At 34.6% G+C, this 26,129-nt stretch overlaps 3 protein-coding genes across 3 annotated transcripts in view; all 3 read right to left on the reverse strand.

Annotated features, from left to right (window-relative positions):
• The window catches only part of LOC107595630 (uncharacterized), a 67,264-nt gene extending 64,394 nt beyond the window's left edge, over positions 1–2,870 (reverse strand). Inside the window, exons 1-3 of the mRNA XM_016286103.1 lie at positions 2,765–2,870; positions 2,261–2,427; positions 1,792–2,055 (exon numbers count right to left, since the gene is read on the reverse strand). Of these exons, the coding sequence (XP_016141589.1) occupies positions 1,792–2,055; positions 2,261–2,372 (376 nt within the window). The 5' untranslated portion in view covers positions 2,373–2,427; positions 2,765–2,870. The remainder of the gene's footprint in view (positions 1–1,791; positions 2,056–2,260; positions 2,428–2,764) is intronic.
• Positions 2,871–4,876: 2,006 nt separating this feature from the next.
• Positions 4,877–10,204, reverse strand: LOC107595631 (sulfotransferase family cytosolic 2B member 1-like). The gene is made up of 6 exons (XM_016286104.1): positions 9,865–10,204; positions 7,909–8,120; positions 7,707–7,833; positions 6,915–7,009; positions 5,842–6,022; positions 4,877–5,117 (listed from the first exon to the last, which is right to left on the reverse strand). The coding sequence occupies exons 1-6, from the start codon at positions 10,001–10,003 to the stop codon at positions 5,008–5,010; spliced, it is 864 nt and encodes a 287-aa protein (XP_016141590.1). The 5' UTR covers positions 10,004–10,204; the 3' UTR covers positions 4,877–5,007.
• Positions 10,205–13,185: 2,981 nt separating this feature from the next.
• Positions 13,186–26,129, reverse strand: part of radil2b (Ras association and DIL domains 2b) — a 28,257-nt gene continuing 15,313 nt past the window's right edge. Inside the window, exons 7-15 of the mRNA XM_016286127.1 lie at positions 25,936–26,114; positions 25,741–25,853; positions 18,737–18,956; positions 18,486–18,658; positions 16,175–16,316; positions 15,903–16,075; positions 15,655–15,747; positions 13,664–13,803; positions 13,186–13,495 (exon numbers count right to left, since the gene is read on the reverse strand). Coding sequence (XP_016141613.1) covers positions 13,396–13,495; positions 13,664–13,803; positions 15,655–15,747; positions 15,903–16,075; positions 16,175–16,316; positions 18,486–18,658; positions 18,737–18,956; positions 25,741–25,853; positions 25,936–26,114 — 1,333 coding nt within the window. The 3' untranslated portion in view covers positions 13,186–13,395. The remainder of the gene's footprint in view (positions 13,496–13,663; positions 13,804–15,654; positions 15,748–15,902; positions 16,076–16,174; positions 16,317–18,485; positions 18,659–18,736; positions 18,957–25,740; positions 25,854–25,935; positions 26,115–26,129) is intronic.

Raw genomic sequence — 26,129 nt, forward strand, 5'->3', positions numbered from 1 at the left:
AAAACACCTCGTTCTAACACGCCCCCACATGTCTACATCACTATGTGGGAAGATCTGCATAACGCCGCCCAAATGTTCACGCAAAGAAAGAAGGCGTAACTTTTATTCTCGCTGTAGTATTGTTGCCGCCGCCATGTCGTGAAGACGCTGTGTGCTTCGTTGTGAAAGCGAAACTACTGTTTGTTCTTTCAAAAGAGGACGATATCCGCTTCGTCATGCCTAGAGCTGATCCGTGCTGGTCGCTGAGGGAATACATCAACTTCACGCTGTGGATCGCCGGATCGGCTTTCAGCGTGGACGAAGCAGAGTCCAGCCCGGGGTCGTCACATGTGGTTGCCGCAAGCCCACCGAACGCTCCTTCGTCGAATCCGCCGGCCGCGACGTTCTCAAGCCCGCCGTATGTGACGCTATGTTTCTTTGCAAAAGTGAAACTACTTTTTTGGGGTCTTCCAAAAGAGGACAAGACTAGAAATCAGTGGTTAAGTTGTATTTACAACACTGTTTCAGAACAGTTCAACCCAAATATTCAGATGTGTGCAGCACATTTTATGGAGGACTGTTTCCTGATCCTGGGAGAGTAGACTACAATGCCGGCTGTTCTGACTCACAGATTGTAAGTACGATTTCATATTTAAAGGATTTGTCACTGATGATTCAAACACGAGTTTTCAGCAGTGTAGAGTAGCGCTTGTTGTTTGTCGTTTCTCCGATCACAAATGCAGACATGGTTTTATGTTTACGCGGCGCGATGCAACGCAACGTGTAAAAAGACAGTATAAGTCATTATAATCCGTAATTATGTCCCCACTGGATGCAACGAATACCTCGTTTATAATGGGCTTTCATGTTTTTGAATCATCGCTCCGGCCGGACAGCGCATCACAGTATGGTGAGGGGCGTAACATTTCCGTCACACGCTTGAGGTATTCGGCCAATCACAACACACTGGATAGCTGGCCAATCAGAGCACACCTCGCTTTTCAGACCGATGAGTTTTGTAAAAATCGACGCGTTTCAGAAAGGCGGGGCATAGAGGAGAAACAATAATGTACAGTATGTGGAAAATAATGTGTTCTTTTAACCTTAAACCGCATAAACACATTTCATTACACCAAATAATGTTCTTTTAAGCAGCATCATATGACCCCTTTAACGCTTTCATAATAGTGCTTCCTCCAGTGAAAAAGTCTATCCCTTGTTGTCCTCGCACATCAAAATCCACCCAAATATTTGTTGAGAGCTGTCTTGGACTGTTTTGGCTTGTAAACGGTGCTTGATCGGAGCAGATTTCTCTCCTGAGTCAGACCAGACGACCTTTTCACTGGAGCAAGCGTTATTATGGACTCATTTGAGTTAAAAACGTCTTAAATATGGATTTGTTTCTTACAAACACGCAGCTTTTGGCTTCTCAAGACATTAACTGATGGACTGGAGTGGTGTGGATTATTGTGATGTTTTTATCAGCTGTTTGGACACTCATTCTGACGGCACCCATTCACTGCAGCGCATCCATTACATCCGTTGCTAGATCCTGTGCTGCAAACACGCCAAAAAGCGGGAACTGCTGCCAATAGTTCTATTTTCAACAAATGTACATTTTTGGGAGAGCTTTTTCATTAAATACTCACTGAAAATAATAACTGTTACTATAAACGTATCCTCCTTATCTTGTGTTGCATGGTTTTGGTTCATGAACAGTCCCACGGGGGTCAATGTTTAGTTCACCAGTCCAGATAGTGTCAGCCTCATATAAACAATCAAGGAAATTAAAGCAATGCTTTCAGTTCATACCTCGAAACATGGGAAGCTGTGGAGTCCCGCGAACAGGGTTTACAGATTTGATTATGTTTTTATTGTAAATCCTTTCCACACGCACTTGGTCACCGAGCTCTTCAAAAAGCTCCTGAAGGCCTTCCAAACCAAAACTGCTTAAAGGTCCAAACCTCTTGCCGTAGACCCTCCTGTACATAAAGATTAACCTGGACACTTCGATTCCTTCCGGAAAGCTCTGTATTACGTTGACAACCTCCTCTTTCAGTGTTTGCAATGAGGGGCCTGATAAACAACATTGAATTGTAAATGGCAAAACTGTTAAAAAAAATTATTTCTTTTCAATGCATATTCCGGCACACAAAATGATCATTATTTTTAAATATTTCTTAAATGAATGTTTTCCTGCCACAAACTAGAGTAAGTGCTATATAACCTGTATGTAAACTGAGCTGTAAAGGCCACCAAATAGAAAAGAAATGCACAATACTTTGGTCTGTTCCTGATGTCGAGGGCAGTGCTTCATCCGGGGCCCTTGACCTCACCAGGGGCCCTTGCGGTCTCTGAGGGCCGCTGCTCATTCCCCGTTTACTTGCCATCATCTTCTGATCTTTCTCTTCTCATTTAAAACAAGATATTCTCCAAGTATAAAATGCACTGAGAGTTTAAACAAAAACAGTTCAGGTGTTTTGCAGTTGCATCAGAAAAGCTACCTGCCATCTCTGATTTAAAAACGAATCCAATGAGGATTTATCATTTGATTCATAAACAAAATCAGAAACTTCTTCAAGTGATGTTGATCTGAATCTCTAATAGCATGGTTCAGAACCGGATTCAATGTCAATTAACTCATTGAACTGTGGCTTTTACATTTCTGTCAGAGGGGAAAGTGCATGGAAATAATAGTAATTAGTACTCCTTAAAGGTGCAGCTTTCTAAAATGTAGTTAAGTTGCTTCAAAAATTGCTTTTGCAGCTAAAATAGGTAACGTTACCTTAAGAAACACCGCGCCCGTTTTATCTTAAATTATGTATAAAATATTTAATAACGCAAAATAGTGGCTACAGTCTGTTTTCTTGTCGTATATTATCGCAAACACGTGAATGAGCCTGACGCCGTAGGCTGCTTCTTCTTTGGTTCCGCGCCGGTGTAGTTTCGCGTTAGTGGAGCGCCACCGCCCTCTGGTGTTGTGGAGAAGTATCGCTCCTGTTTACATTTACTAGCTTGTCAAAAATGTGCCACGTGTCACATTAAGTGTCAATTACATAAACAGAAATGGGCTAAAGGAAAACCCAACTTTTTGTTATTTCAGATAGATATGAACAATTATATTGAGTTACTACTTGGGTTGGAAAACAGTAAAGCAAAACGCACTAGGTCTCTTCCTGAAGCTTTTCTGTTGTTTATATGATGATCTCATACCTGTTCTTATTTCTGCTTATTTTTTTTTCATTATTATTTTTATTTATTTATTTATTTGTACCTGTATTATTATTTATATAATACTGTATTTTTTGTAGTTCGTATTTGTTCAGTACCTTTATATTATATGCTGGAAATCAATAATAAAAAAAAATAATAATAATAATTAAAAAAAAACATTAAAAAAAAAAGTGTCAATTTTTCGAAATTGAGATTTATACATCATCCGAAAGGTGTATAAATAAGATTTCCATTGCTGTGTGGTTTGTTAGGATAGGACAATATTCGGCCGAGATGCAACTATTTGAAAATCTGGAATCTGAGGGTGCAAAAAAATCAAAAAATATTGAGAAAATCATCTTTAAAGTTGTCCAAATGAAGTTCTTAGCAATGCATTTTACAAATCAAAAATGAAGTTTTGATATATTTACGGTAGGAAATTTACAAACTATCTTCATGGAACATGATCTTTACTTAATATCCTAATGATTTTTGGCATAAAAGAGAAATGTATAATTTTGACCCATACAATGTATTGTTGGCTATTGCTACAAATATCCCCCAGCGACTTAACACTGCTTTTGTGCTGCAGGGTCACACATATGAAAGCTGATAATACATGTCCCATATATGTATAAACAGCGTTGGGTGCAATGCATTACTAAGTAATTAATTACTCTGATTTAATTGCTTTTCCCTTGAAAAAAATAACGCAAGTTAATTGTAATTTAACTACAGTTACAGTTACGTCTGATGTAATGGCATTGAATATAGACTATAGAACAATACTACATCAAGCAATAGTGGATTTAACATCTAATGTTAAAATAATACTTTAAATACTTGAGTCAGTTCAAGAATAATTGATGTAATTATATATTATTTATTTTAACGAATTAAAAGAGAAGTTTCATACCCATTCTTGTATTGCTCAACTGGTCCAGGTTGATATAGCATTTAGAATGTAGTTAGCAATAAGTAATGCAATACCTAGAGAGAGTAATTAGTAGGCTACTAATTACACTGTTGAAGATATAATTAGTAGCTAGTAATAATTACTTTTTTTAGAGTAAATTAACAACACTGTGTATAAACTATGCATTTATTAGACTTACAAATAAAAATGCATGCAACAAAAGCTTAAAAATGAATTTAAATGATATATGAATATAATCAAATTGATTATTATATTATTATATATTATAATTGATTATTATATAAGGTAGTAATTACTCCTCTGTATTGCAGTGGTACTTATAGTGCATAAACATTTTTTCAACATTATTTTGTTAAAAACAGTGATATATAGGCCTATATGAAGAGTTCATTTGCAAAAAACCGATAAACGCCACTTTAAAAAAAAAAAGAGCTGATTGCTGTGCATTACTCTCCACATTATAGCCGATCGACACCGTCATCTGAGGAGATTACACAGATTAAACCAGTGGTTTTTAAACTCTAAAACATGAAATGTTGAGTTATACGCTTTTGCTATAAACCAAACTTTTAATATGTAAAAAAAAATAAACATACTTTCAATGAACTTTAATTTTGTAAATCACCTGTATTTGTTTAATTAAGTTATTATTACTTAATCAAAACAACCCGACTGCAGTTTGATTGATATTACTTGAAATGTGCCATTTTTAAAAAACTTGATTTCTGGAAAGAAAAGAAACGGAGTTATCGGTTTTTGCAAATGAACTATAAAGTTACAGTTATATAAAATAACATGTAAACATCACACACAGAACGGGTAAACTGTCTGTGATAGCAGGGTTAACGTGCTTATTAAAAGCAAGTACGTTTATTCTTTCAGTCCCACATGAACTTGAATGTCACATCTTTCATCTTGTCTTTGTATGCAGCATTAAATCGCTGCTCTTGGGCGTTGGTGAGCAGATTCTTCCAGTCACCAGCAATTCCTGCCAGAGCAAAACAAGACGAGTAACCTTGAGTGAATCTGGCACATCTGGATACAATCAACTGATATTCCACTTAAACAACAGTGTAGACAATGCTGTAAACGTTGTTTGCTCATTTCACACCCTCAAGTTGACTGATTTCAATTTTGGTCTATGTTATGTTATAAAAGTAGTCCATATGACATTTGTGAATCAGTAACACAAACTACTTTTATAATACTATTATGGTGCAAGGCATGGAAGCTTCAGTTTACATTAACTGTATAATTATATGTGACCCCGGACCACAAAACCAGTCTCAAGTGTCAATTTTTCGAAATTAAGATGCATACAACATCTGAAAGCTGAATAAATAAGCTTTCTATTAATGTATGGTTTGTTAGGATAGGACAATATTTGGCTGAGATACAACTATTTGAAAATCTGGAATCTGAGGGTGCAAAAAAAATCTGAATATTGAGAAAATCATCTTTAAAGTTGTTCAAATGAAGTTCTTAGCAATGCATATTACTAATCAAACATTATGTTTTGATATATTTACGGTAGGAAATGTACAAGATATCTTCAAGGAACATGATCTTTACTTAATATCCTAATGATTTTTGGCATAAAAGAAAAATGTATAATTGTGACCCATACAATGTATTGTTGGCTATTGCTACAAATATCCCCCAGCGACTTAACACTGCTTTTGTGCTGCAGGCTCACATATCGTCTAGTTTACCTTTCCTCATGAACTCAGATCTCTTCTGGTCCATGTATTCCTCTGGAACCAGAGAAAAGTTGGACATTTTGTTTTGTTTCATGTTCTTGAAGACGCAGTGGTCAGCGATCTTCTCCATCACATCTTGACTCAGAGATTTACCAAGAAACTTGGCCATTTTCTCCACAGATCCTTTCAGATCCTGGCAAAGATTGGTATGATCACATGTTAGGAGCTGAGAAGCACTTTGCAAGGATTTCAATATTTTACTACACTAGCTCAACATGAAATGCAAAAGCTTAACGTATACAAATGCCGGAAGAAAATACAGATTTTTCCTCAAGGTCAAAGACAAATGTTGCATCTCAGAACTATAAGCTTTGGTTTTGTGGATGAACAGAAAGTCTATCATTTGTGGTGAGAAACTAACGACAGAATGAAAGACAAAGAAACAAATAAAACGTGTTAATAATTCATAACATGTTATATTTTGCACTGTAGTTGATTGAGATTTACTTAATTGAGATTAAATATCTTGGAAAGTACAAATTTACACACTATTTCATGCCTAAGTGCGATAATAAAATAATGCAACCATAAAAATGGCATTAAAGCCTTTATGTATAATGCATTATAAAAGTAGTTTTAATGCATTAATTATGCACCTTATAACGCATTGTACAATCTCATGAATAATGGATTATAACACTTATCAATTCATTGTTACACTATGCATTTTAAATTTGGTTATAATTATTTACGACAAGATAAAATGTATTACAACGCAAATTATGAATAGTTAAAATGCATCATAACCCTTTATAATGCATTATATATAAAGGCTTTAAGTAAAGTGTTACCAAAATTAACTATGGAAAAAAAAACATGTGTATGGGGGATGCAGATTTTCTTATTTCTTATACAGTACAAGGGAAACTTCAGGATGAAAGGGTGGAAGCACAACTGTCTCGTTCATGAGCAAGTCCAGCTAGTTTACCTACATTATTCACTGTTATTGCAAGGTTATAGAAAGCTATGAACTCTGTTGCAGGTCAAATAAAGTAATGAACTGAAGCATGTTCAGTCCTGCTTACAGTGATCATCTCCTCATAGAAAATATACAGCATAGATTCCTTTTCTTCAGCATTAATCCAGCTTTTCACATGATCAAACCAGGATCCGAACATGACTGTGGATAAAAGACATCATGCTTAAACACTCAAATCATTCCTTTACAGAGCAAAGACATTTGTGACCCTGGAGCACAAAACCAGTTGTCAGGGTCAATTTTTTTAAATTGAGATTTATACAGCATCTGAATAAATAAGCTTTCCATTGATGTATGGTTTGTTAGGATAGGACGATATTTGGCCGAGATACAACTAGTTGAAAATCTGGAATCTGAGCGTGCAAAAAAATCTAAATATTGAGAAAATCACTTTTAAAGTTGTCCAAATGAAGTTCTTAGCAATGCATATTACTAATCAAACATTATGTTTTGATATACAGTGGGTACGGAAAGTATTCAGACCCCCTTAAATTTTTCACTCTTTGTTATATTGCAGCCATTTGCTAAAATCATTTAAGTAAATTTTTTTTCCTCATTAATGTACACACAGCACCCCATATTGACAGAAAAACACAGAATTGTTGACATTTTTATCGGCTATTGCTACAAATATACCCAAACGACTTAACAACTTGGTTTTGTGCTCCAGGGTCACATTTGTGATATGTACAGTAATCTCGCAAAAAAGTTACATATTCCATCTGATATCTGGATTGGTAACAACTATGCATGAGAACAGATAATGTTGCACGCCTCGCTTTTGTACTTTGGCTTACATTTGCTCTAGTAAAATGTAAAAGAGAGCTGAAATCCATACTTTTTCCATCGAGGAACTTCTCCATGAACTCGTCTGGGGTTCCTGGGTTCACCAGGTATGAGGCCATTCCGTAATAGTGATATGAGGATGTGAACACGTCTTTTGGGTTACGCATGACATAAAGAACCTGAAGCACAAAGTGAAGCGCTTAATAATCCTACAATAAACAGCGCACAGTGTGTGACATTCAGTGGGTTTTTACCCTGGGCTTTGTTTTGAAGTAAGACTCGTTCATCATGTGGTGATGGAAGTGAGTTGCAAAGATGCGTGGAGAAGGTCTCTGCTCCAGATTGAGCTGGGCCGCCCGATGTTCCTCCAGCCATGGCACTCGGTCCCAGTTTGGCACCGTCAGCACCAGAGTCAAATCACCCTCGTTCACGATCAGAGGAACCACCTCCTGCATCCATGTTGTGCCTGTGGAGCAAAGCGCAGCTCACATTACTCTCATTCAAAACCAGAGAAAACCAACAGACAGTTGGTTTTCTGCATTAATTTGAGCTTAAACGTAAAACCCAACTGCATTTTCTGCAAGCAATAGTTTTGTTAGAGTAACTTTCAGTTATTGAGTCAACTTTGATGGTAATTATAGTTTCTTCCCGAATAACATTGTATTTTTACACTCAAATCTACACTGTAAAAAAAACCTGTGACATTTACGGTAAAATACCGGCAGCTGTGGTTGCCAGAACTTCACCGTAAAAAATAAGGTAGGAACATTTTAGGTTTTACAGACTTAACTTACATTCACAATAAAATACCGTATTTCATTAAATGATGTAATGTTAATAAACCAACATATGGAAGTACTAATATCTGTTTTGAACTATAGTAATGCACTGATAACCACCAAAAGCAGGTGATGATAAAGTCACGTGATGAACCGAAGCTCATCACAAACAGCTTTTCTACGAGCTGCGGAGGACAATACTGACGTATAGAAGGTGCACAGTGCCATTCACACAAACACTAAACCCCATCACGGTGACACACATGATACTGAAATAATGCAATAAACATTCATTTAACAACATTAGATGAAAGATTAAACTCTAATGTACACACCTGATAAGAACAACCTAAGAAGAAACATGTTATTTCAACAAAAAAAACATCAAATATGATGCTTCATGCAGGGAATTCTGAGAGTGTCAATTTACGGTTTGTCACTGTAAATTATACAATGACTTTTTCTTTTTCACTTCCAAAAAACGTATTTTTAACAGTATTTTACTGTAAAATCACATTAAATGCAATTACATTTATTCACCGAATATATTATATGGAAACTTACTGCTAACCAGTTAACATGTTTTTACTGTAGCATTTTACAGTCGTTTACTGTTAAAATCACAATCATTGTTTACAGTGTAGAAAGTTTACAAATAAGGTTCCAATTGTTAATATTAGTTAACTGAATTAGTTAATGAAGAATACTTCTAAAGCATTAAGCGTTCATTTCAGCCATTTCTAAGTTGCATGTTGGTGTAGAAACTATTTTCACTAAGAAAATGGTTAATTCACAAATAATTACAAAGAAACTGCAAGCAACACATTTAATTAAACATACAATTTTGTAGTAGAAAGATTTTTAATTGACAGTGCTGGCCTGCTGGGTGGATTACTTACTAATTGTAGTCCGTTACTTATTACGGATTACATGATGAAAACTGTAGTTAGTAATGTAGGTTACTCATTGTAGGTAATCTATTCTGACTACTTTTTAGATGACTTTCGATAAAGTTTTACCTAACTTATTTTAAACGTACCGTTAAATGCACCACACATTGATATTTTTGATGTCAACATCATGAAATGCATTAAACATTACCCCACATTTTCCCAAACAGCAGTGGTTTTAAGCTGATAAAAAGCTAAAAAATAAAATAAAAACAAAACACTCCAAATATAAATATTTAATTTGTTTACCTGCATGTAATGTTAACAGACTTACAGATACTGTAACAAATGCATTGTTTATCATTAGTTAACTGGTTAATGCAACTAATAGGATGCAACTAAAGCGTTTTTGTTTTGTTTTTGATGTCATGTTAAATGTTATTATGTTAAATACACAAATTGCATGTTTATGCTACTATCTGCCGAGTTACTGTTTTACAATAATCTGCACCACTGAATGCACAAACCTGTCAAGACTCACCGGATTTGGGGTAAGTGACGATGAGGATGTCGTCTGGACGGAAGGTGAACTCTTCGCAGTATTTCAGGCTTTCTGGAGGGTGTAAATGCGTCGGCACGTGCACACCTTTATACACCGAGTACAGCTCAGCCTCCGTCATTTTCTGAAGCACAGCACAATTAAAACAGCGAACTAAAACTCCCAGCTGGGCTGCGTTCAACTCCGACAAAACGGTGCGAAACGTGTTTTAACCGTAAACGGCGGAGCATTGAACTCTGTTCTGATGTCGCAAGAGTTGCAGCTTTGGCAGCTGAGAAGCACATTCTTTGTGTTCTTTTTGAAGAATTTTCGGAGCCTGATGAAATCGGTATAAATACGTGTTTAATACTGCAAAATATGCTCGATGCCCTTGCCTTCCAGAATAAAAGAGAACATCCCAATCCAGTGATAACTGTGGTTCCTAATGATTATGATCCAACATTTGCCTCGCATTTCAGAATGAAAAGACAAACATTTCAGGTGAAGGATAATCCACTTCTTACCTCCGTGTTATGATATATATGTCCTTATTATTTTTATTGTGAGTATTCGGCTTATCATTGTTGCTGATCACTGTTGTTGTGCTATGTTATTGTAATATTTACCATTATATAATCGGAGGAGAATAGAAAAGTTTATGAAAGTGTCACTCCACAATGCAATAGCAAAATATATAAATATGTATAGTATTTTTATGTTACATTAATCAGTGTCTAGCACACCGATGAACTTTATAGTTCATTTGCACTATGGACTTTGGGGGAGCCTTGGAACTTGGGTTTGTGCGCTTGCGCGTGGGGACTTACAAAGATACATAACAGCTACAAGTGTATGCACTACTTGCTTTATGCAAGCACTATATAGTATAAATCACTATACAGGATTTACCCTATTATACTTTATCGACACGAATTGATAGGTGAAACAACAAACAGCCACCCACAAATAGTCTATATACAAAGCATCAGGCTTTCTTTGAGTTCACATGAACAACGGTTAAAGTTACTCGTAAAATACCAAAAAAAACATAATTCCTCCGTTCAGTTTGGCATAAGACATCGCAGACCTATAACAACCCAGCCACAACACAGAATTGTGAATAGCATGCCTTACCTTAACACAGAATCAGCCACAGAGTCCAAGGTTTATATTTGTTCTACGAATCTTTGAGTTAACGTACTAAACATGAGTGGAATTTGCACCGCCGCGCCCCCACACCTTGATGCTCATGACAAGAATGCATGTATAGTTATCTTTATTGACGTGAAGTAGGTTTAAATCACCGTCATGCATGAATTAATGAATGATACATTTTGCACATAATAATCCACGATGATCACATTACACAAAACTGAAATTGCACGTCAAAATAACACATTGTCAATATTTTTTGAGGGATTCGTTCAGTCGCGCATGCACAACATCCTATAGGTTCTGTACTGGAATTACTCAAGTAGTTCACCTGTTTCTTCAGGTTTTTCGAGTCGTTTGTTCATCACGTGACAGCCCCATAAGCTTAACCAATGCAGTCTGAGCCGGAAAGAGAATTGATTAGAACTCGAGAACTCGATCATCTCTCGAGTCTTCGGGTTTTTCGAGTCGTTCGTTCATCACGTGACAGCCCCATAAGCTTGAGCCGGAAAAGAGACTTAATAATAATAACCAACTCTTTATTATCTTTGTTACAACATTCAGTGCTATGGAAAAGAACCATCATTACAGATATTCACACATTTATAAACTGTAAGAAGTAAAAAGCTACAATTTGAGACCAGAAACGCATCACGTAACTGTAAGAGTAAATAATAATGATAATAACTATGCATCCGTTTGTAAGGAAGCTTGCAAATTAACTAATTTCTCTATGCTCTATTTTGTATTGTTTGTAGTGTGATCAACGTTTGCGTAAGTAGTAGACGTGTTAGGGAAGTAACACGTAACATTTTAATTATATTTTGCTAAAATGAACGAAATTACTCGAAAAAAGATTCGTTCATTTTGCTGAACGAGACTCAAATGTCCGAGTCGGTAAAATGATCCGAACTTCCCATCACTAGCTGCTGCTGATTGGGCTGACATTTTTGACACACCCACCAAACAAGAAACATGTCGTTCAACCCAGAAACCGTAGCAAAACGTTGCGCACCGGTTTGAGCTTGAACGTGCCCCTGGTGTAGATTCTGTAATGCCGCGAGAACTCAGTGAAATGTAGTCCTCCTTCTCGCGTTGGACCTTCGTGTGCAATCACAAAATCGTAAACGGGCTCTTTCGCAACTAACTGTTCGTCAAGTTGTAAAGGAATCAAATTAATGTCATTATCATTTGTATCAATTTGTGCAATAATGTCATGTTCCTGATACGTATTCCCGTGCTTTAGTGTGCACACAGTTGTTTTCTTAGCTGTTCGCTGCAAAAATCTTCTATATAATATATCAAATTATTCACAAAGTACAGTCAGTTTAGTCACAGACTTTTTTGACAAATGTTTCTTGAGCAGCATATTAGGATGATTTCTGTAGGATCATGTGACACTGGAGTAATGATGCTGAAAATTCCGTTTTGATCACAATATATTCACAGAGAAAACAGCTATTTTAAATTGTAATCATATTTCATAATATGTGACCCTGGAGCACAAAAGCAGTGTTAAGTCGCTGGGGGATATTTGTAGCAATAGCCAATAAAACATTGTATGGGTCAACATTATTGATTTTTCTTCAAAAATCATTAGGATATTAAGTAAAGATCATGTTCCATGAAGATATTTTGTAAATTTCCTATCGTAAATATATCAAAACTTTTTTTTTTATCAAAAAATCATTTTTGATTAGTAATATGCATTGCTAAGAACTTCATTTGAACAACTTTAAAGATGATTTTCTCAATATTTAGATTTTTTTGCACCCTCAGATTCCAGACTTTCAAATAGTTGTATCTCGGCCAAATATTGTCCTATCATAACAAACCATACATCAATGGAAAGATTATTTATTCAGCTATAGTATACATTTTGAAATTCCAAGGTCACATATTTACTTTATTTCTGACCAAATAAATGCAGCCTTGGTGAGCAGAAGAGACTTCTTTCAAAAACATTAACTTTTGTTTCCAGCGGTGCTGCTGTCAGCATATATTGCATGTTTTATGTTTTCTATGTGGACTGTTTTATGCACGTATAATAAAGGGCTGTATAAAACGATCTCTGAATTTATCATGAGAAACGAATGGCATAGCATTTAAAATGTTTTAGTTAGTCAAACTAAAACTCTGCAGCCAACCATTTATTTTATACATTACGCAATAAATTAAAAAGCAGTCCGTTCTGACAGCACATAACATACACATGAATTATTCTAATCATTTCCATATTTTTTAATCATAAAATGCAAAGATCACACAATTAAAAATGGCAAAAAGCAACCTGTACATATAAAACCAGATGTTGTTTTTGTCATTTAGTTTTGTCCATCACACTCTATCTAAGGGTAAAAGCAGAGTTTTTAAACACTAGGTTTATGAAGAAGTTTTTGTCCTTGTTTCTTTCGTAGCACTGTGAGATCTGGCAACCAGCAGCCGAGGCCTTTCTCCTGACATCTGAATGAGATCCCGGCCACTGCAAGGTAAAAGAAGAACAAGAAATGTTGTTCGGTTAATACACAATAATCAATAACATAATTTGCTTCGGTGAAATAGCATGATGCACAACAGACAGCTGTCAGTCCTGCTGCTTATGTTTAAGAAACTGCAGGACATTTTATATCTCTGCTGTAATTCTCCTCACGTCTGATAGTCGACTCCCACCAGACTCCGTCCATTCACTGCTAGAATGCGGTCGCCGGCTCTCAGCCTCTGGGATAAAGCGGCAGGAGAGTCTGGAAGCACCGATTTGATGTAAATCCCACTCACAGTCGATGGGCTTTCCTGTGGAAAACACAGAAATATTGCTCCAAAGTATTTGTAATTCTGTATTGCAGCAAACATATCCACAACGTCTTTGTTTCTTATACAATCTAAAAAAAAATACTCAGTTTTTAACCACATGGAGATGCTATTGTGCTGTAAAAAAAATAACTATAATATTAATAGTGATGACCTTACCATGCTTTATGGAAACGATTTGCAAGAATAAGGCTGTAATTGAAGCAACTGCATGATATGCCAACTAATTCACATAATTAATAACAATTAATTGCATATATCAATATTTGCTCGGAAACGTCTCCAAATGAAGATCACTTAAAGAAAGGAGTTTTGCAGAGGAGAACAGGACTGAATGCAACCATAAATGGCCTAATAAGTCAATATATTGTTATTGCATTTATATTGCACTTTTAAAATGCTGTGTCAGGTTAAACACAGTTGATTCATTTTTAATAATCACACTAAACTGACTGCTTATAGAATTTCACATATTGCAAGTATATAAATAAGCATATAAACTTTCTATTGCAATTTTCAAACAGGCTTTTAAACATTATCTATGAAAGGCCATTTCTGCCATGAATCATATATATATATTTCCAGCTTTCTTCTGTATTTATGATGAAAAGTAAAAAAATGTGAGATATAAACTCAAAATGGCAAGATAAAAATGTGCAATTCTAAGAAAAAAAAGAAGTCCGAATTGAATTGAGAATGACCATTTGCTGTTAATTACTCACTCCCAGGCCAGCCAAGATGCAGGTGACTTTTTTTCTTCAGTAGGTGATTCATAAAATGCAAGTCAATGGCAACCGTAACTTTAAGAGTTCAAAAAAGCATATACAGGCTACAAAAAAGAAAACCTGCAGCTCCTGACGATATACAGTATTGTGGTCTTATGAAGCGAAACGATCGGTCTGTGCAAAAAACTGAACATTATTTACAACATTATTACCTGTAATCCAGAGCCTCAGGCAAACCAGGAAATAAGTTTCTTTTCCGTGAACTGGTTCTTTTGGACAGTTTGTTTCAATTAACTGGTTCAGTTCACTAGTTTGTTTACGTAATCATGTAATGCATACGCAATTATGTTATTAAAGCACCAAATAATGATGTGAAATGTGGATGTTTTACATGTCTAATTTACATAAAGTGAATAAACTAATCTTCATCTGCTCACTTTTTTACATAAATAATGAGAACCCATAAAACGTTCATTTGGCCCTTTCGTTCACAGTTCACGGGTTCATTCACTCATGCTCACTCATTTTCGGTCCGAGTCGAACTGAATCAGTTCATTCATCACAGGAACAGATACACCGCTAGGAGATCTGTACTGCTCGAGCCGCAAACTGTTTTGGACGATTCGGTCCAATTTGGTGAACTGGTTCAACTAGTTCACTAAAAAGAACTGGTTCAAAAGAATGATTCATTCGTGAACCGGACATCACTCTGGTTCGTATGTCTGAATACAGGTAATAATGTTGTAAATAATGTTCAGTTTCTTGCACAGACCGATCGTTTCACTTCATAAGACCCTAATATATCGTCAGGAGCCATGGGTTTTTATTTTGTGTCGCCTGTATATGCTTTTTGATTTTCAAAATGACGGTAGCCATTGACTTGCATTTGATGAATCACTAAAGACGACGCTTTCAGCTAAAAATCTTCTTTACTGTTCTACTGAAGAAAAACAAACTTCTTGGATGGCCTGAGGGTGAGTAAATTGACAGCAAATGTTCATTTTTAGGCAAACTATCCCTTTAAGGGGTCCTATTATGCTCTTTTACAAAGTCTTGATTTTGTTTTGGGGGTGTATGACAGCTCATAATATCTCAGAGATTCGCTCACCTCTCCGTCCGCCAGCATCAGACCCAAACCACACGCTGCTCTCTGCAGCTCCAGCACAAACACATCTTCTTCTCTAATCTCACTCTCCTCACTCTCACCTACAAACACACACACACACACACACACACACACACACACAAATAACTGCTTTGAATGAGCCATTAATTGGTCAAACGTAATAAAAATGAATATTTTGTTGTGTAACAGAATAAAATATCATTAATGAAAATAAAAATCAATCTTCGCACCTGAGGTGGCTGTGGGGAATGTGGGGCTGCCTCTGGGTCTGTGATGAATCTCTGGAAGCGGTGCAGCTGTGTAATGAGCTGCGTCTCACTGATTGCTCTTCTCAGCTGCAGTATGAAGCCGTCGGCAGGGAGGATGAGAGGAGGATGCTGATCGAAGCTCTCCAGGATATCAGCTGTAGACGCCAGAAACATTAGCGTTCATGTTCGCTCCTCCACAGAAAGCACTTGTATATGTCGTTACAGGCTTGTTAAAGTGTTATGTGAATATGTACCGGTTGCGAGCGCCTCGTCCTCGTCGCCGGAAGGCGTCCACGCTGCGGGACAGGAGCGCCGCGGCTCGTACTCTCTCAGTATGTGATGGAGCTGAGCCGCGTTCAGAGACGGGAACTCCATCCGCAGAGCCTTCCACGACATCTACACACAAACACCTCATCATCACACGTCACAGGAGCTGTTTCCCACCCCGAATAATACTAGAAATCATGTGATTTCAAGCAGTTAACACAGCTACGTAATAGTGAATACACTGCATTTTACTATAGCATCTCTTATTATTCTTTTGAGAGAATTAAGATATGAAGTTACAGAAAAGCATGATTTTATGCATATAATGCACGACTTTATCACAAATAAGACTTGACATGTCATAGTTGCCATAATTTTTTTTATTATTAAATATATAAATGTTTCTTTTGCTTGTTTCCAGTATTATATATATATCTTTAATTATATATATATATATATACACACACACTGTAGTATTATAGTTGTGTTTTTGCTATATATATATATATTTTCCATTCATTTTTGGCTAGCTGAAAGAGTTTTTATATTTAATTTTAGTTTTATTTAGTTTTATATTTTACATTTATTTTATTTCAAGTATCGAAAAAAAAATTTTATGGTTTCAATTAATTTTTTTTATATAATATAATATGATACTAATATATAAATTATTTTCTGCATATAAAACCCACTTTATCACAAATAAGACTTGATATATCATAGTTAAATATCAAATATTATTATAATTATCCATTCATTTTTGGCTAGCTGAAAGAGTTTTTATATTTTATTTAGGTTTTATGTTTTACATTTATTTTATTTCAAGTATCAAAAATGTTTTTTTATGGTTTCAATTTAATTTTTAATATAATATAATATGATATTAATATATAAATTATTTTCTGCATATAAAACCCACTTTATCACAAATAAGACTTGATATATCATAGTTAAATATCAAATAATACAACAGATTTTATGATAAAAATATTCTAATTAATGACTGTAAAATATGTAGATTTTTATTTATTTTTTTTGGTTGTAGTGTCATCGAAAATAAAAACCAGTATTTTAATACCAACAATATTGAAATGATAACTGAGGTGGGATAAACCTGATCCTAATTTCTGAATTATGGCTATAATTTCTGATGAGGCTATAGTTAGTGTGTCTTTAGTGGGACGTCCCGTCAGGATCATTTACAGACGTGGCTCATCCAGCATCTTCATCTATGACCATGAGAGAGTCTTTGTGTTCGTGAAGCTTTATCCTTTAATGAGTAATACTTCCTGTTAATTATTTCTGAGCTCCACACTAACTCCTGCTGTCTGAAGAGATTGTGATGAGAGAGGAATGCATGTGTAATAAAACAGGAATGATCAGGATGGTGCGGACAAATAGCTATGCTTTAAACATTAATGGAAATAAATGTCCTCTCTTTCATTATATCTACACTTTTACACATCCATTTCATCTAACTTACTACTGCTTACATTTAAAAAAATCATAACATGTTTTTTTATGTATTTAGTTTAATGTTTCATATATATATATATATATATACACACACACACAATTTTAAATATGTAAATATATTTAAGTTAATGCAATTGTTATCTTAAGAAGTTCTTCAGTGAAACAAAATATTTTCTATGTGAATGTATATAAAAAAATAAAATCTTAAATAATACATTTTGTTTTTAATATATATTTTTAATTTATAAATTATATGTATGTATATATATATATATGTTTATTTATGTTTATAATTTATAAATTATATATTCATATATTTATCTATTATATACACTTACATAATTTTCAGTAAATAAATAGTGCTTGTATTAATGTTATAATGTAACACTATTATATATTAAGTGTATTATGTATTTTGTGTGCATATACATACTGTTAATAAAGCATAAATTACTATATATATATATATATACACACACATAAACAATAAATATTTATACATGTAATATTTATATTTATAAATGTATAATTATGTTTGGTTTTTATGATTGTAAAATTATAAATAATATAAATTATGTATTTGTGTGTGTGTGTGTGTGTGTATATTACGGTATATACTTACATACATACATAATATATTTATAAATTATATATATATATATATATATATTATAAATGGTATGCAATTTAATGCACTTCCTCTTTGTCCCTTATCTAAATTCTAAAGTTTTATTGATGTAATCTAGTTGATTCAGTGGAATAATGACTTTTTCTGCATGAATACAATAAAATAATTTAGACGAGAGGGAACTCTGGCAGGACCTGCAGAAGGTTTTCCTTCGGGGTGGCCAGCAGATTGACGGCCGAGGAGAGCTTGAGAAGGTAAGTGTGAGCCAGATCTGCGAGTCCGGCTCCGTGAGCCCAGTCCATCAGCAGATCCAGATTGGCCCTGACCTGGACTCCACGGGCCCAGCAGTAAAAGGCTCCTCCGGACCCTTCACACGAGAGCAGCGGTCGCATGAGATGAATGAAACACCTGAAGATCAGCCGCATCTGCTGACGCACTCACTCACCTCTCTCCATCAGCAGGTTGAAGAGCAGAGCGTTGATGAAGAAGAAGAGGTAGGAGAAGAGCTGCGCGCTGATGTCCGGATGCACGTCGAACGCTCGGAGCAGACGCAGACTCTGACTGCAGACGTCCAGCATGCGTCTGACCTGCGACGACACCTGCAGCTGCCCGCTGTCGGAGAACGCATGACTGTCCAGAACGCCGGGGAGAAGCGGGTACAGCATCTGACCAAACACACACACACACATGAGCCCAGGAGGACACACCGCTCCTGATGCTGATGCTGATCGCTCCATTCTGATCAACAGCATCCATACAGAACAACTGCTGACCTTAACCTTCCTACAGTAACCCTCAGAGTTCATAATAATGCAATTCTATAGCAAACTAGTACCACAAAAAAAGAAAACTCAAATAAATAAATAAATAATTCAGCTAGTGGCCAAAGCAACATTTCTCATTCTTAAGGGTTAGTTCATTCACAAATGTACCAATAAATTAACAGCAGATTTTCATTTTTGGGTGAGCTATATATTTTAGATGTTAATAATTTACAATTATATATTTTGTAAATTTAATAAAACACTATATATATATATATATATATATATATATATATATATACGTATATAGACAAAGGCTACTGAAAATGACAAATGACAACAAAAACTACTAAATATTTAATTAAAAATGAAAATGGAAAATATAACAATAAAAAACTGATATAAAATAATAATCAAACCTATAAACATATCTCAGTGATCCTAAAAGAACAATGAACATTAGCAGCGATGGCATGTCAAAGTGGTCAAAAGGATTTTCATCTAATTTCTATCGAATTTATAAATAATCTCACATTTTAATAGCATATAGTTTTTTATTTTTTTATAGTTAATTTAATTAAATTTTTGATTTGATTTCTTTTCTGTCTAGCTGATTTTGTCCCCTAACTGTCTCCTTTTTGCTGATTTTTATTGTGTGAAAAATATATTCAAACTAATTTGAATCAATATCAAAAATGTGTATCACCATATTTATATGTCAAATAGTGCTCTAATATTGAGATGAAAGATTCTCTTAGTGAATATTTTCAGATAATATTTTAATAATGTGCAGTCATTTTAAAACTTTTTATACGATGCCAAATAAAGGCCAGATAATGTATTTAATCTCTTCTTTGTATATATTTTATTTATATTTCATTTTAACATTTCATATGCATGAAAATATAAACTCTAGCTGCACTTAATTCACTTAATTTATAAAAAATACTATGAACACATGTTTAAAATAAAACCTTATTTTGAAACATTTTTTAATTTTAAGATTTTTGTTATTTATTGATTTTTATCTTTAATATTTATTGGAGCAGACGCAGACTCTGACTGCAGACGTCCAGCACGCGTCTGACCTGCGACGACACCTGCAGCTGCCCGCTGTCGGAGAACGCATGACTGTCCAGAATGCCGGGGAGAAGCGGGTACAGCATCTGACCAAACACACACACACACATGAGCCCAGGAGGACACACCGCTCCTGATGCTGATGCTGATCGCTCCATTCTGATCAACAGCATCCATACAGAACAACTGCTGACCTTAACCTTCCTACAGTAACCCTCAGAATTCATAATAATGCAATGCTATAGCAAACTAGAACCACAAAAAAAGAAAACTCAAATAAATAAATAAATAATTCAGCTAGTGGCCAAAGCAACATTTCTCATTCTTAAGGGTTAGTTCATTCAAAAATGTACCAATAAATTAACAGCAGATTTTCATTTTTGGGTGAGCTATATTACAATTATATATTTTTTAAATTTAATAAAACACTATATATTTAATCTCTTCTTTGTATATATTATATTTATATTTCATTTTAACATTTCATATGCATGAAAATATAAACTCTAGCTGCACTTAATTCACTTAATTTATAAAAAATACTATGAACACATGTTTAAAATAAAACCTTATTTTGAAACATTTTTTAATTTTAAGATTTTTGTTATTTATTGATTTTTATCTTTAATATTTATTTTCTATATATTTTAAGTAATAACTGATTATTAATTGTATAGTTATTTTAGTGCATCAGGTTAACCTGAATGAAAATCATTATATAATTCACTGTTTAGGTCGTGCCACTTTCAAAGTTCATTCCTGGCCATTTCTAAAACACAAGACAGTCCATATACATCTTATCATCAACAGAACAGACTGAACTTCCTCAGACAGACCACGACCTCGCTCTCGTCTGCGATAAGATTACGACACTCACTGACCGAATGACCGTTCATCTCGCATCCTTCCTGCAATCCTTCATGCTTTAAGAGCCTAAAACAGACCCAAAACGACTGGAATAAAGCTGCTGGCTGTCTGGAGAGAGATAAAGCACATGTGTTTGCCATTCTCTGACATCTCTGTTGCTAACAGCTCTCTATATTTGAGCAGTAAGCGTGTATGTGACTGCATATGCAGGCGGGGAATGACTGAAAGAGAGTCTGTGTTGAAGACGTTCAGCCCACGTGCTCCATCTCAATGTGCCACACATCACAATAACACAAAGCTGTCTTTGTTCTGTGTAATTGTGTGCAGACGGCTGGATGTATGGATTCTCAGGGAGACACCAGTTTGGCAGCCGCCGGCCGCTCCGTCTCCAAACAGCAGAACATATCCACCCAAAACCATGAAGGAAAAACTGACACACAACCAAACTGCTTCCCACTGAAACGGAGATTCATCTGCAAACGCTTTCAATGGTCACAATGAGATTTCATAACAGTCCAGTTATTAACTTTAGCTGATTCATTTCCATCTAATTGCTTGACATCCCTAATTTTTAGAGCTAAAAAACTGCACAATGTTTAATTTCACTTAAATTATTTTTATTTCTGTTTTTTTGCATCGCATTGCATCTTCCATCTTTTTCCTTGTCACTGTCATCTGTAACTTGGCAATATTCCCTGTAAAGCTGATTTGGAACAGTTTTATTAAAACATTATATTCATGCATATATTGAAAACATTTTTGACCAGGTTTGTTTCTAATTGTTTGGCAACCCTAATCTGAAAAAACTGCACATGAAAAGTTTTATGAAAATTGTTATATTTTATTTTAAGTATTTGTATTGCATCTTCTATTCAGGGCTATTTTATAGTTTTTATTAATATTTGTACAATTTTAGTTTAGTGTTTTTATTTGTAATGTATCTTCCATCCAGAGTCATTTTAGTATTATTCAGATAGTTTTTAATACATTTTTTATTCGTTTTTATTTTAATATTTTATATATTTTTTATATTTTAGTTCAAGTTTAAGTATTTTTGCAGTGTTTCTGTCATTTTTTATTTTTTTTATAAATACGTCTATATATGTCTTAATTCATTTTTATTTCAGTTTTAGTTTTAGTTATTTTAGTACATCATCAAAATAAACTAAATGAAAATGAGAAATCTTGGAAACTAACATATTTAATATATATATATATATATACTTTTTTATTTTCATTTCAGTTCATGGGTTTTTAGTTTCAGTTTTAGTTTTAGTTAATGATAACAACCCTGCTTCCATCTTTTTTCTCTGTCACTCCTCTCTGTGATGCTCATTGCAAAGCTGAAGTGATTACTGAAATATTATATGCATGAGAATGCTATTCGAATGAATTTGAATTGAATGTAAAATGTTTCTCTGCAGCAAACACAGACTGAATGCAAACGAAATCTGTTGTGTCCAGCGCTGGGAATCACCAACAAATGTGTTTTATTAGTTTAAGTCCAGCAGCTGTTTCCTTCTCAGAGAGATCCAATCACGCACAAGCGGCTCAAAACCTCCACAGAGAAAACACAGCCTGTTATTGAAGCCGTAAAACATCAGTTTGCTTTCCAACCGGCCGTGTTTGTTTTTGATTCAATTTTCCTACTGAAAATATTGAGCTCATAATGGAGCGCTGGCACCGTGTGAGAACAGAACGAGACGTTTGCCAAGCTTTTAAAGTATCAGATGTCATTTACAGAAGAACGGATGGTTTGTGCCACCGATACAAACCACACGACTTAATCATTTCCACTCTCAATAAATGCCGATCAATAAAAATGTCAATAAAAATGTTTCTCAGAATCAAAATGTTAGGATGAAAAACGTCTTCAAGGAAATTTCCCACGATTTTCCACGAATTTATTTTATTGCACGCTTCAAATGATTATATTTATAACGAATGCAATTAGTCAAGGATAGCCAGTTAGTCGAGGTTAATGACTAAATAAATGTTCGGTTTGGCCTCTCTATATATATTCAAACTCATTAAACATCAGAGATTGAATTTGTTTGCATGATGACGAATGAAATGCCTCCAGCTTGTTGTTTCATTTACCGTCGGCCGTGAATTCGCTTCACATTCCAACAAACCAATTTAGTTTTTCCACAGAAAAGCCTCATCAAAATGTTGGACGTTGTATTGCTCTAAATCAAATCACACCCATATAAACAGCCTCTCTTTCCACGGCAAACAATCTCTTAGAACAAAGATGAATTATAATTTCCCAAAGGGGGCGAGACATTGGAGGATTTTCCCATGCAGAATACAAATCAATCCCAAATCCCAGCTTTGCCAAACGACGATGTCTGAACACTGAATTAAAGTCTGTGAGAAACGAACCTGTTGCTATTCAGCAGAATCTCTGCAGCTTATGAAATATAGCCGAGGACACTTTTAATCACTTCAAGACTTGAAGTCATAGGGTTAGGATGAAAGACGTCTGCTCATGCTGCATTTATTTCATCAAAAACACAGTAAAAATTGCGAAATATTACAATTTAAAATAACTGTTTTCTATACATGTGAATATGTTGTAAAATGTAATTATTATTGTGAATTTTCAGCATCATTACTCCAGTCTTCAGTGTCACATGATCTTCAGAAATCATTCTAATATCATAATAACATTTCTGATTATTATCAATATTAAAAACGGTTGTGCTGCAGAATATTTTTGTGGAAACTGTGATACATTTTATTTTAATTTTTTTTAAACTATTAGTAAAATATAATAGAATATATAATAAAACCTTAAAAAATAAGGTAAAATATAAGAATTATAAAATAAGCTTAAAAACAAACATTTTATTTTAATTAAGTAGGCCTAATTAATTACTAGCTGACCGGGCTACGTATCTCATTTTCATTTAGCTTAAATTGGTATACTAAGATAACTGAAAATGTAATAAAAATAACGATATAGGCATATTAAAAAAAGAGATCAAATAAACGAATAATAGTAAAAATAACCAAAGAACACTACTAAAAATGTAACTAAAATTCTAAATATGAACAAAAAACATCTGCAAATGTAACAAAGGCACATACAGTAAGAAGCCACTAGTGAAAATGATATGAAGATCCCATACACGTATATATACTGTATGATACACTAGATTCATTCATTCACGTCCACGAGCCAAAGAGGTCAGATGCAGCAAAGACATCTGGAAGCACTTGACATCAGCGCTGCAGTTCACAAAGCCACAGTTTCTCTGGGCTGCTAACCTGTGCTATTCATCATTCAACCCGGCTCACGAGCTAAAGCTAGAGCTTTTCTTAAGCACAATCTGTGTTTCCATCAAGTTGAGTATACGTAACGTATATGGTTTTGTGGTGTAAAGAGAGATTTTGACCCCATTTCACTGCATTGACACTGAATTCACTCAAACATTGTGCCACATTTCAGCACATACATCTATGGATATTGTAGATAAATCTATTTTCTAAATGCATATTATAGATCTTATTGTGAACGGTTTATCTGTGCATATTTTTCTTTTTTATTTCACTTCCAGTGAAACCTCAGTCTTCTCTCTGGGGACAAATTCAGGATTTCTCCAAGTATACAGGGTTCTTAAGCTCCGCCTCCGCAAGCTCACGCCTCATTTGCATACTCGCTTGAGAGCCACGCCCACATCTCAACATCCAATCAACAATCCGATCAACAATTCCTTTTGTTGTGACTTTTGTCTGCACTTGTATATTTAATATACTGCCGAGAATTTAATCTAAACAGATGTAGTAACTAATAACTAAAACTGAAATGACAATGAATAAAAATTATAGACTATTTATATTATATTATATATAAAGTATACATAAAAATCACAAAGTTCAAATGAAAACATGAAAATATAAAAAATAAAATTCAAAATATTAATGAAAAATAAATGATCAAATTATAAAAATCTCAATTATACTAAAATAACACTGGTCTCAAGCTTGTATCTTCCTTTGTGTTAAACTGATGTACCAAAATAACTAAAACTGAAATAAAAATAAATAACAATTACATATTTATTATTACATTAAAAAATACATATAAAATAATAATAACAAACACTACAAAATTACTAAAACTTTAAAGAGTTAGGGTTTAAAGGGTTTAAACTAACCCTTTAACTAAAAGTAAAATAAAAAAATAAATTAAAATATTAATACAAATTTGAATAGTATCTCAATCATACTAAAATAAAATTGGTTACAAGTACTACTAATGTATCTTCTTTCTGGTTCTTTGTGTTAAATTGATGTACTAAAATAACTAAAACTAAAATAAATTTTAAAATTCTATAGACATTTAAAAAAAATCCAAAATGCATACAACAAAAACACTACAAGTTTCACTAAAGTTAAGAAGAATAAAAAAGTATCCCAATAATACTAAAATACTACTGGTCACAAGTACTGCTTATGTATAAATTGATGTTTAAATATGTCAATTGTTAAATTGATGTATTAAAATAACTGAAACTGAAAAAAAAAACTAGTAAAAATGTCAAAAACTCACAAAAAAATTCCAAAACTTTAACTAAAATGTAAAAAAAATTTTTTAACTAATGTACAAAAAATAGCTAAAACTGAAAGAAATCTTTTTTCCATAACATAACAGTTACATAACAGTCCATAACAGTTTGAATAACTGATGACAGAATGATCATTTTTGGATGAAGCATGCAGAGGGCCTGACCTTGGTGAGATAGTAGACACATTGCTGGAAGGTGAACATCAGGACCTCCTCCAGGACCGTCATGGCCTCCTCGCTGGCCGAGCGCACGGAGGAGAGCCGCAGCTCCAGCACCGCTGGAATATAACCACAGACACGCAAAGATACTGAATCTGAACACATACATCACATTATTCACATCAGCACTGACTGATTTACCAATGCAGTCTTCCTCCTCCTCCTCCTCCTCCTGAGAGACTCCGTGCAGCAGACGAGGAACCTCCTGGTGGATGAAGTGAAGGATCTGGACAGAGTTGGACATCCAGAGGACCAGCGGCTCCAGACCCCGGATCAGTCTGTCAGCACCAGAAGGCCAGTCTGCCGTGTCTGACTCACTTCTGCTTGCGTCAGGA

The sequence above is a fragment of the Sinocyclocheilus grahami genome, unplaced genomic scaffold (genome assembly GCF_001515645.1).
Source record: "Sinocyclocheilus grahami isolate Dianchi unplaced genomic scaffold, SAMN03320097.WGS_v1.1 scaffold206.1, whole genome shotgun sequence".
Lineage (NCBI taxonomy): Eukaryota > Metazoa > Chordata > Actinopteri > Cypriniformes > Cyprinidae > Sinocyclocheilus > Sinocyclocheilus grahami.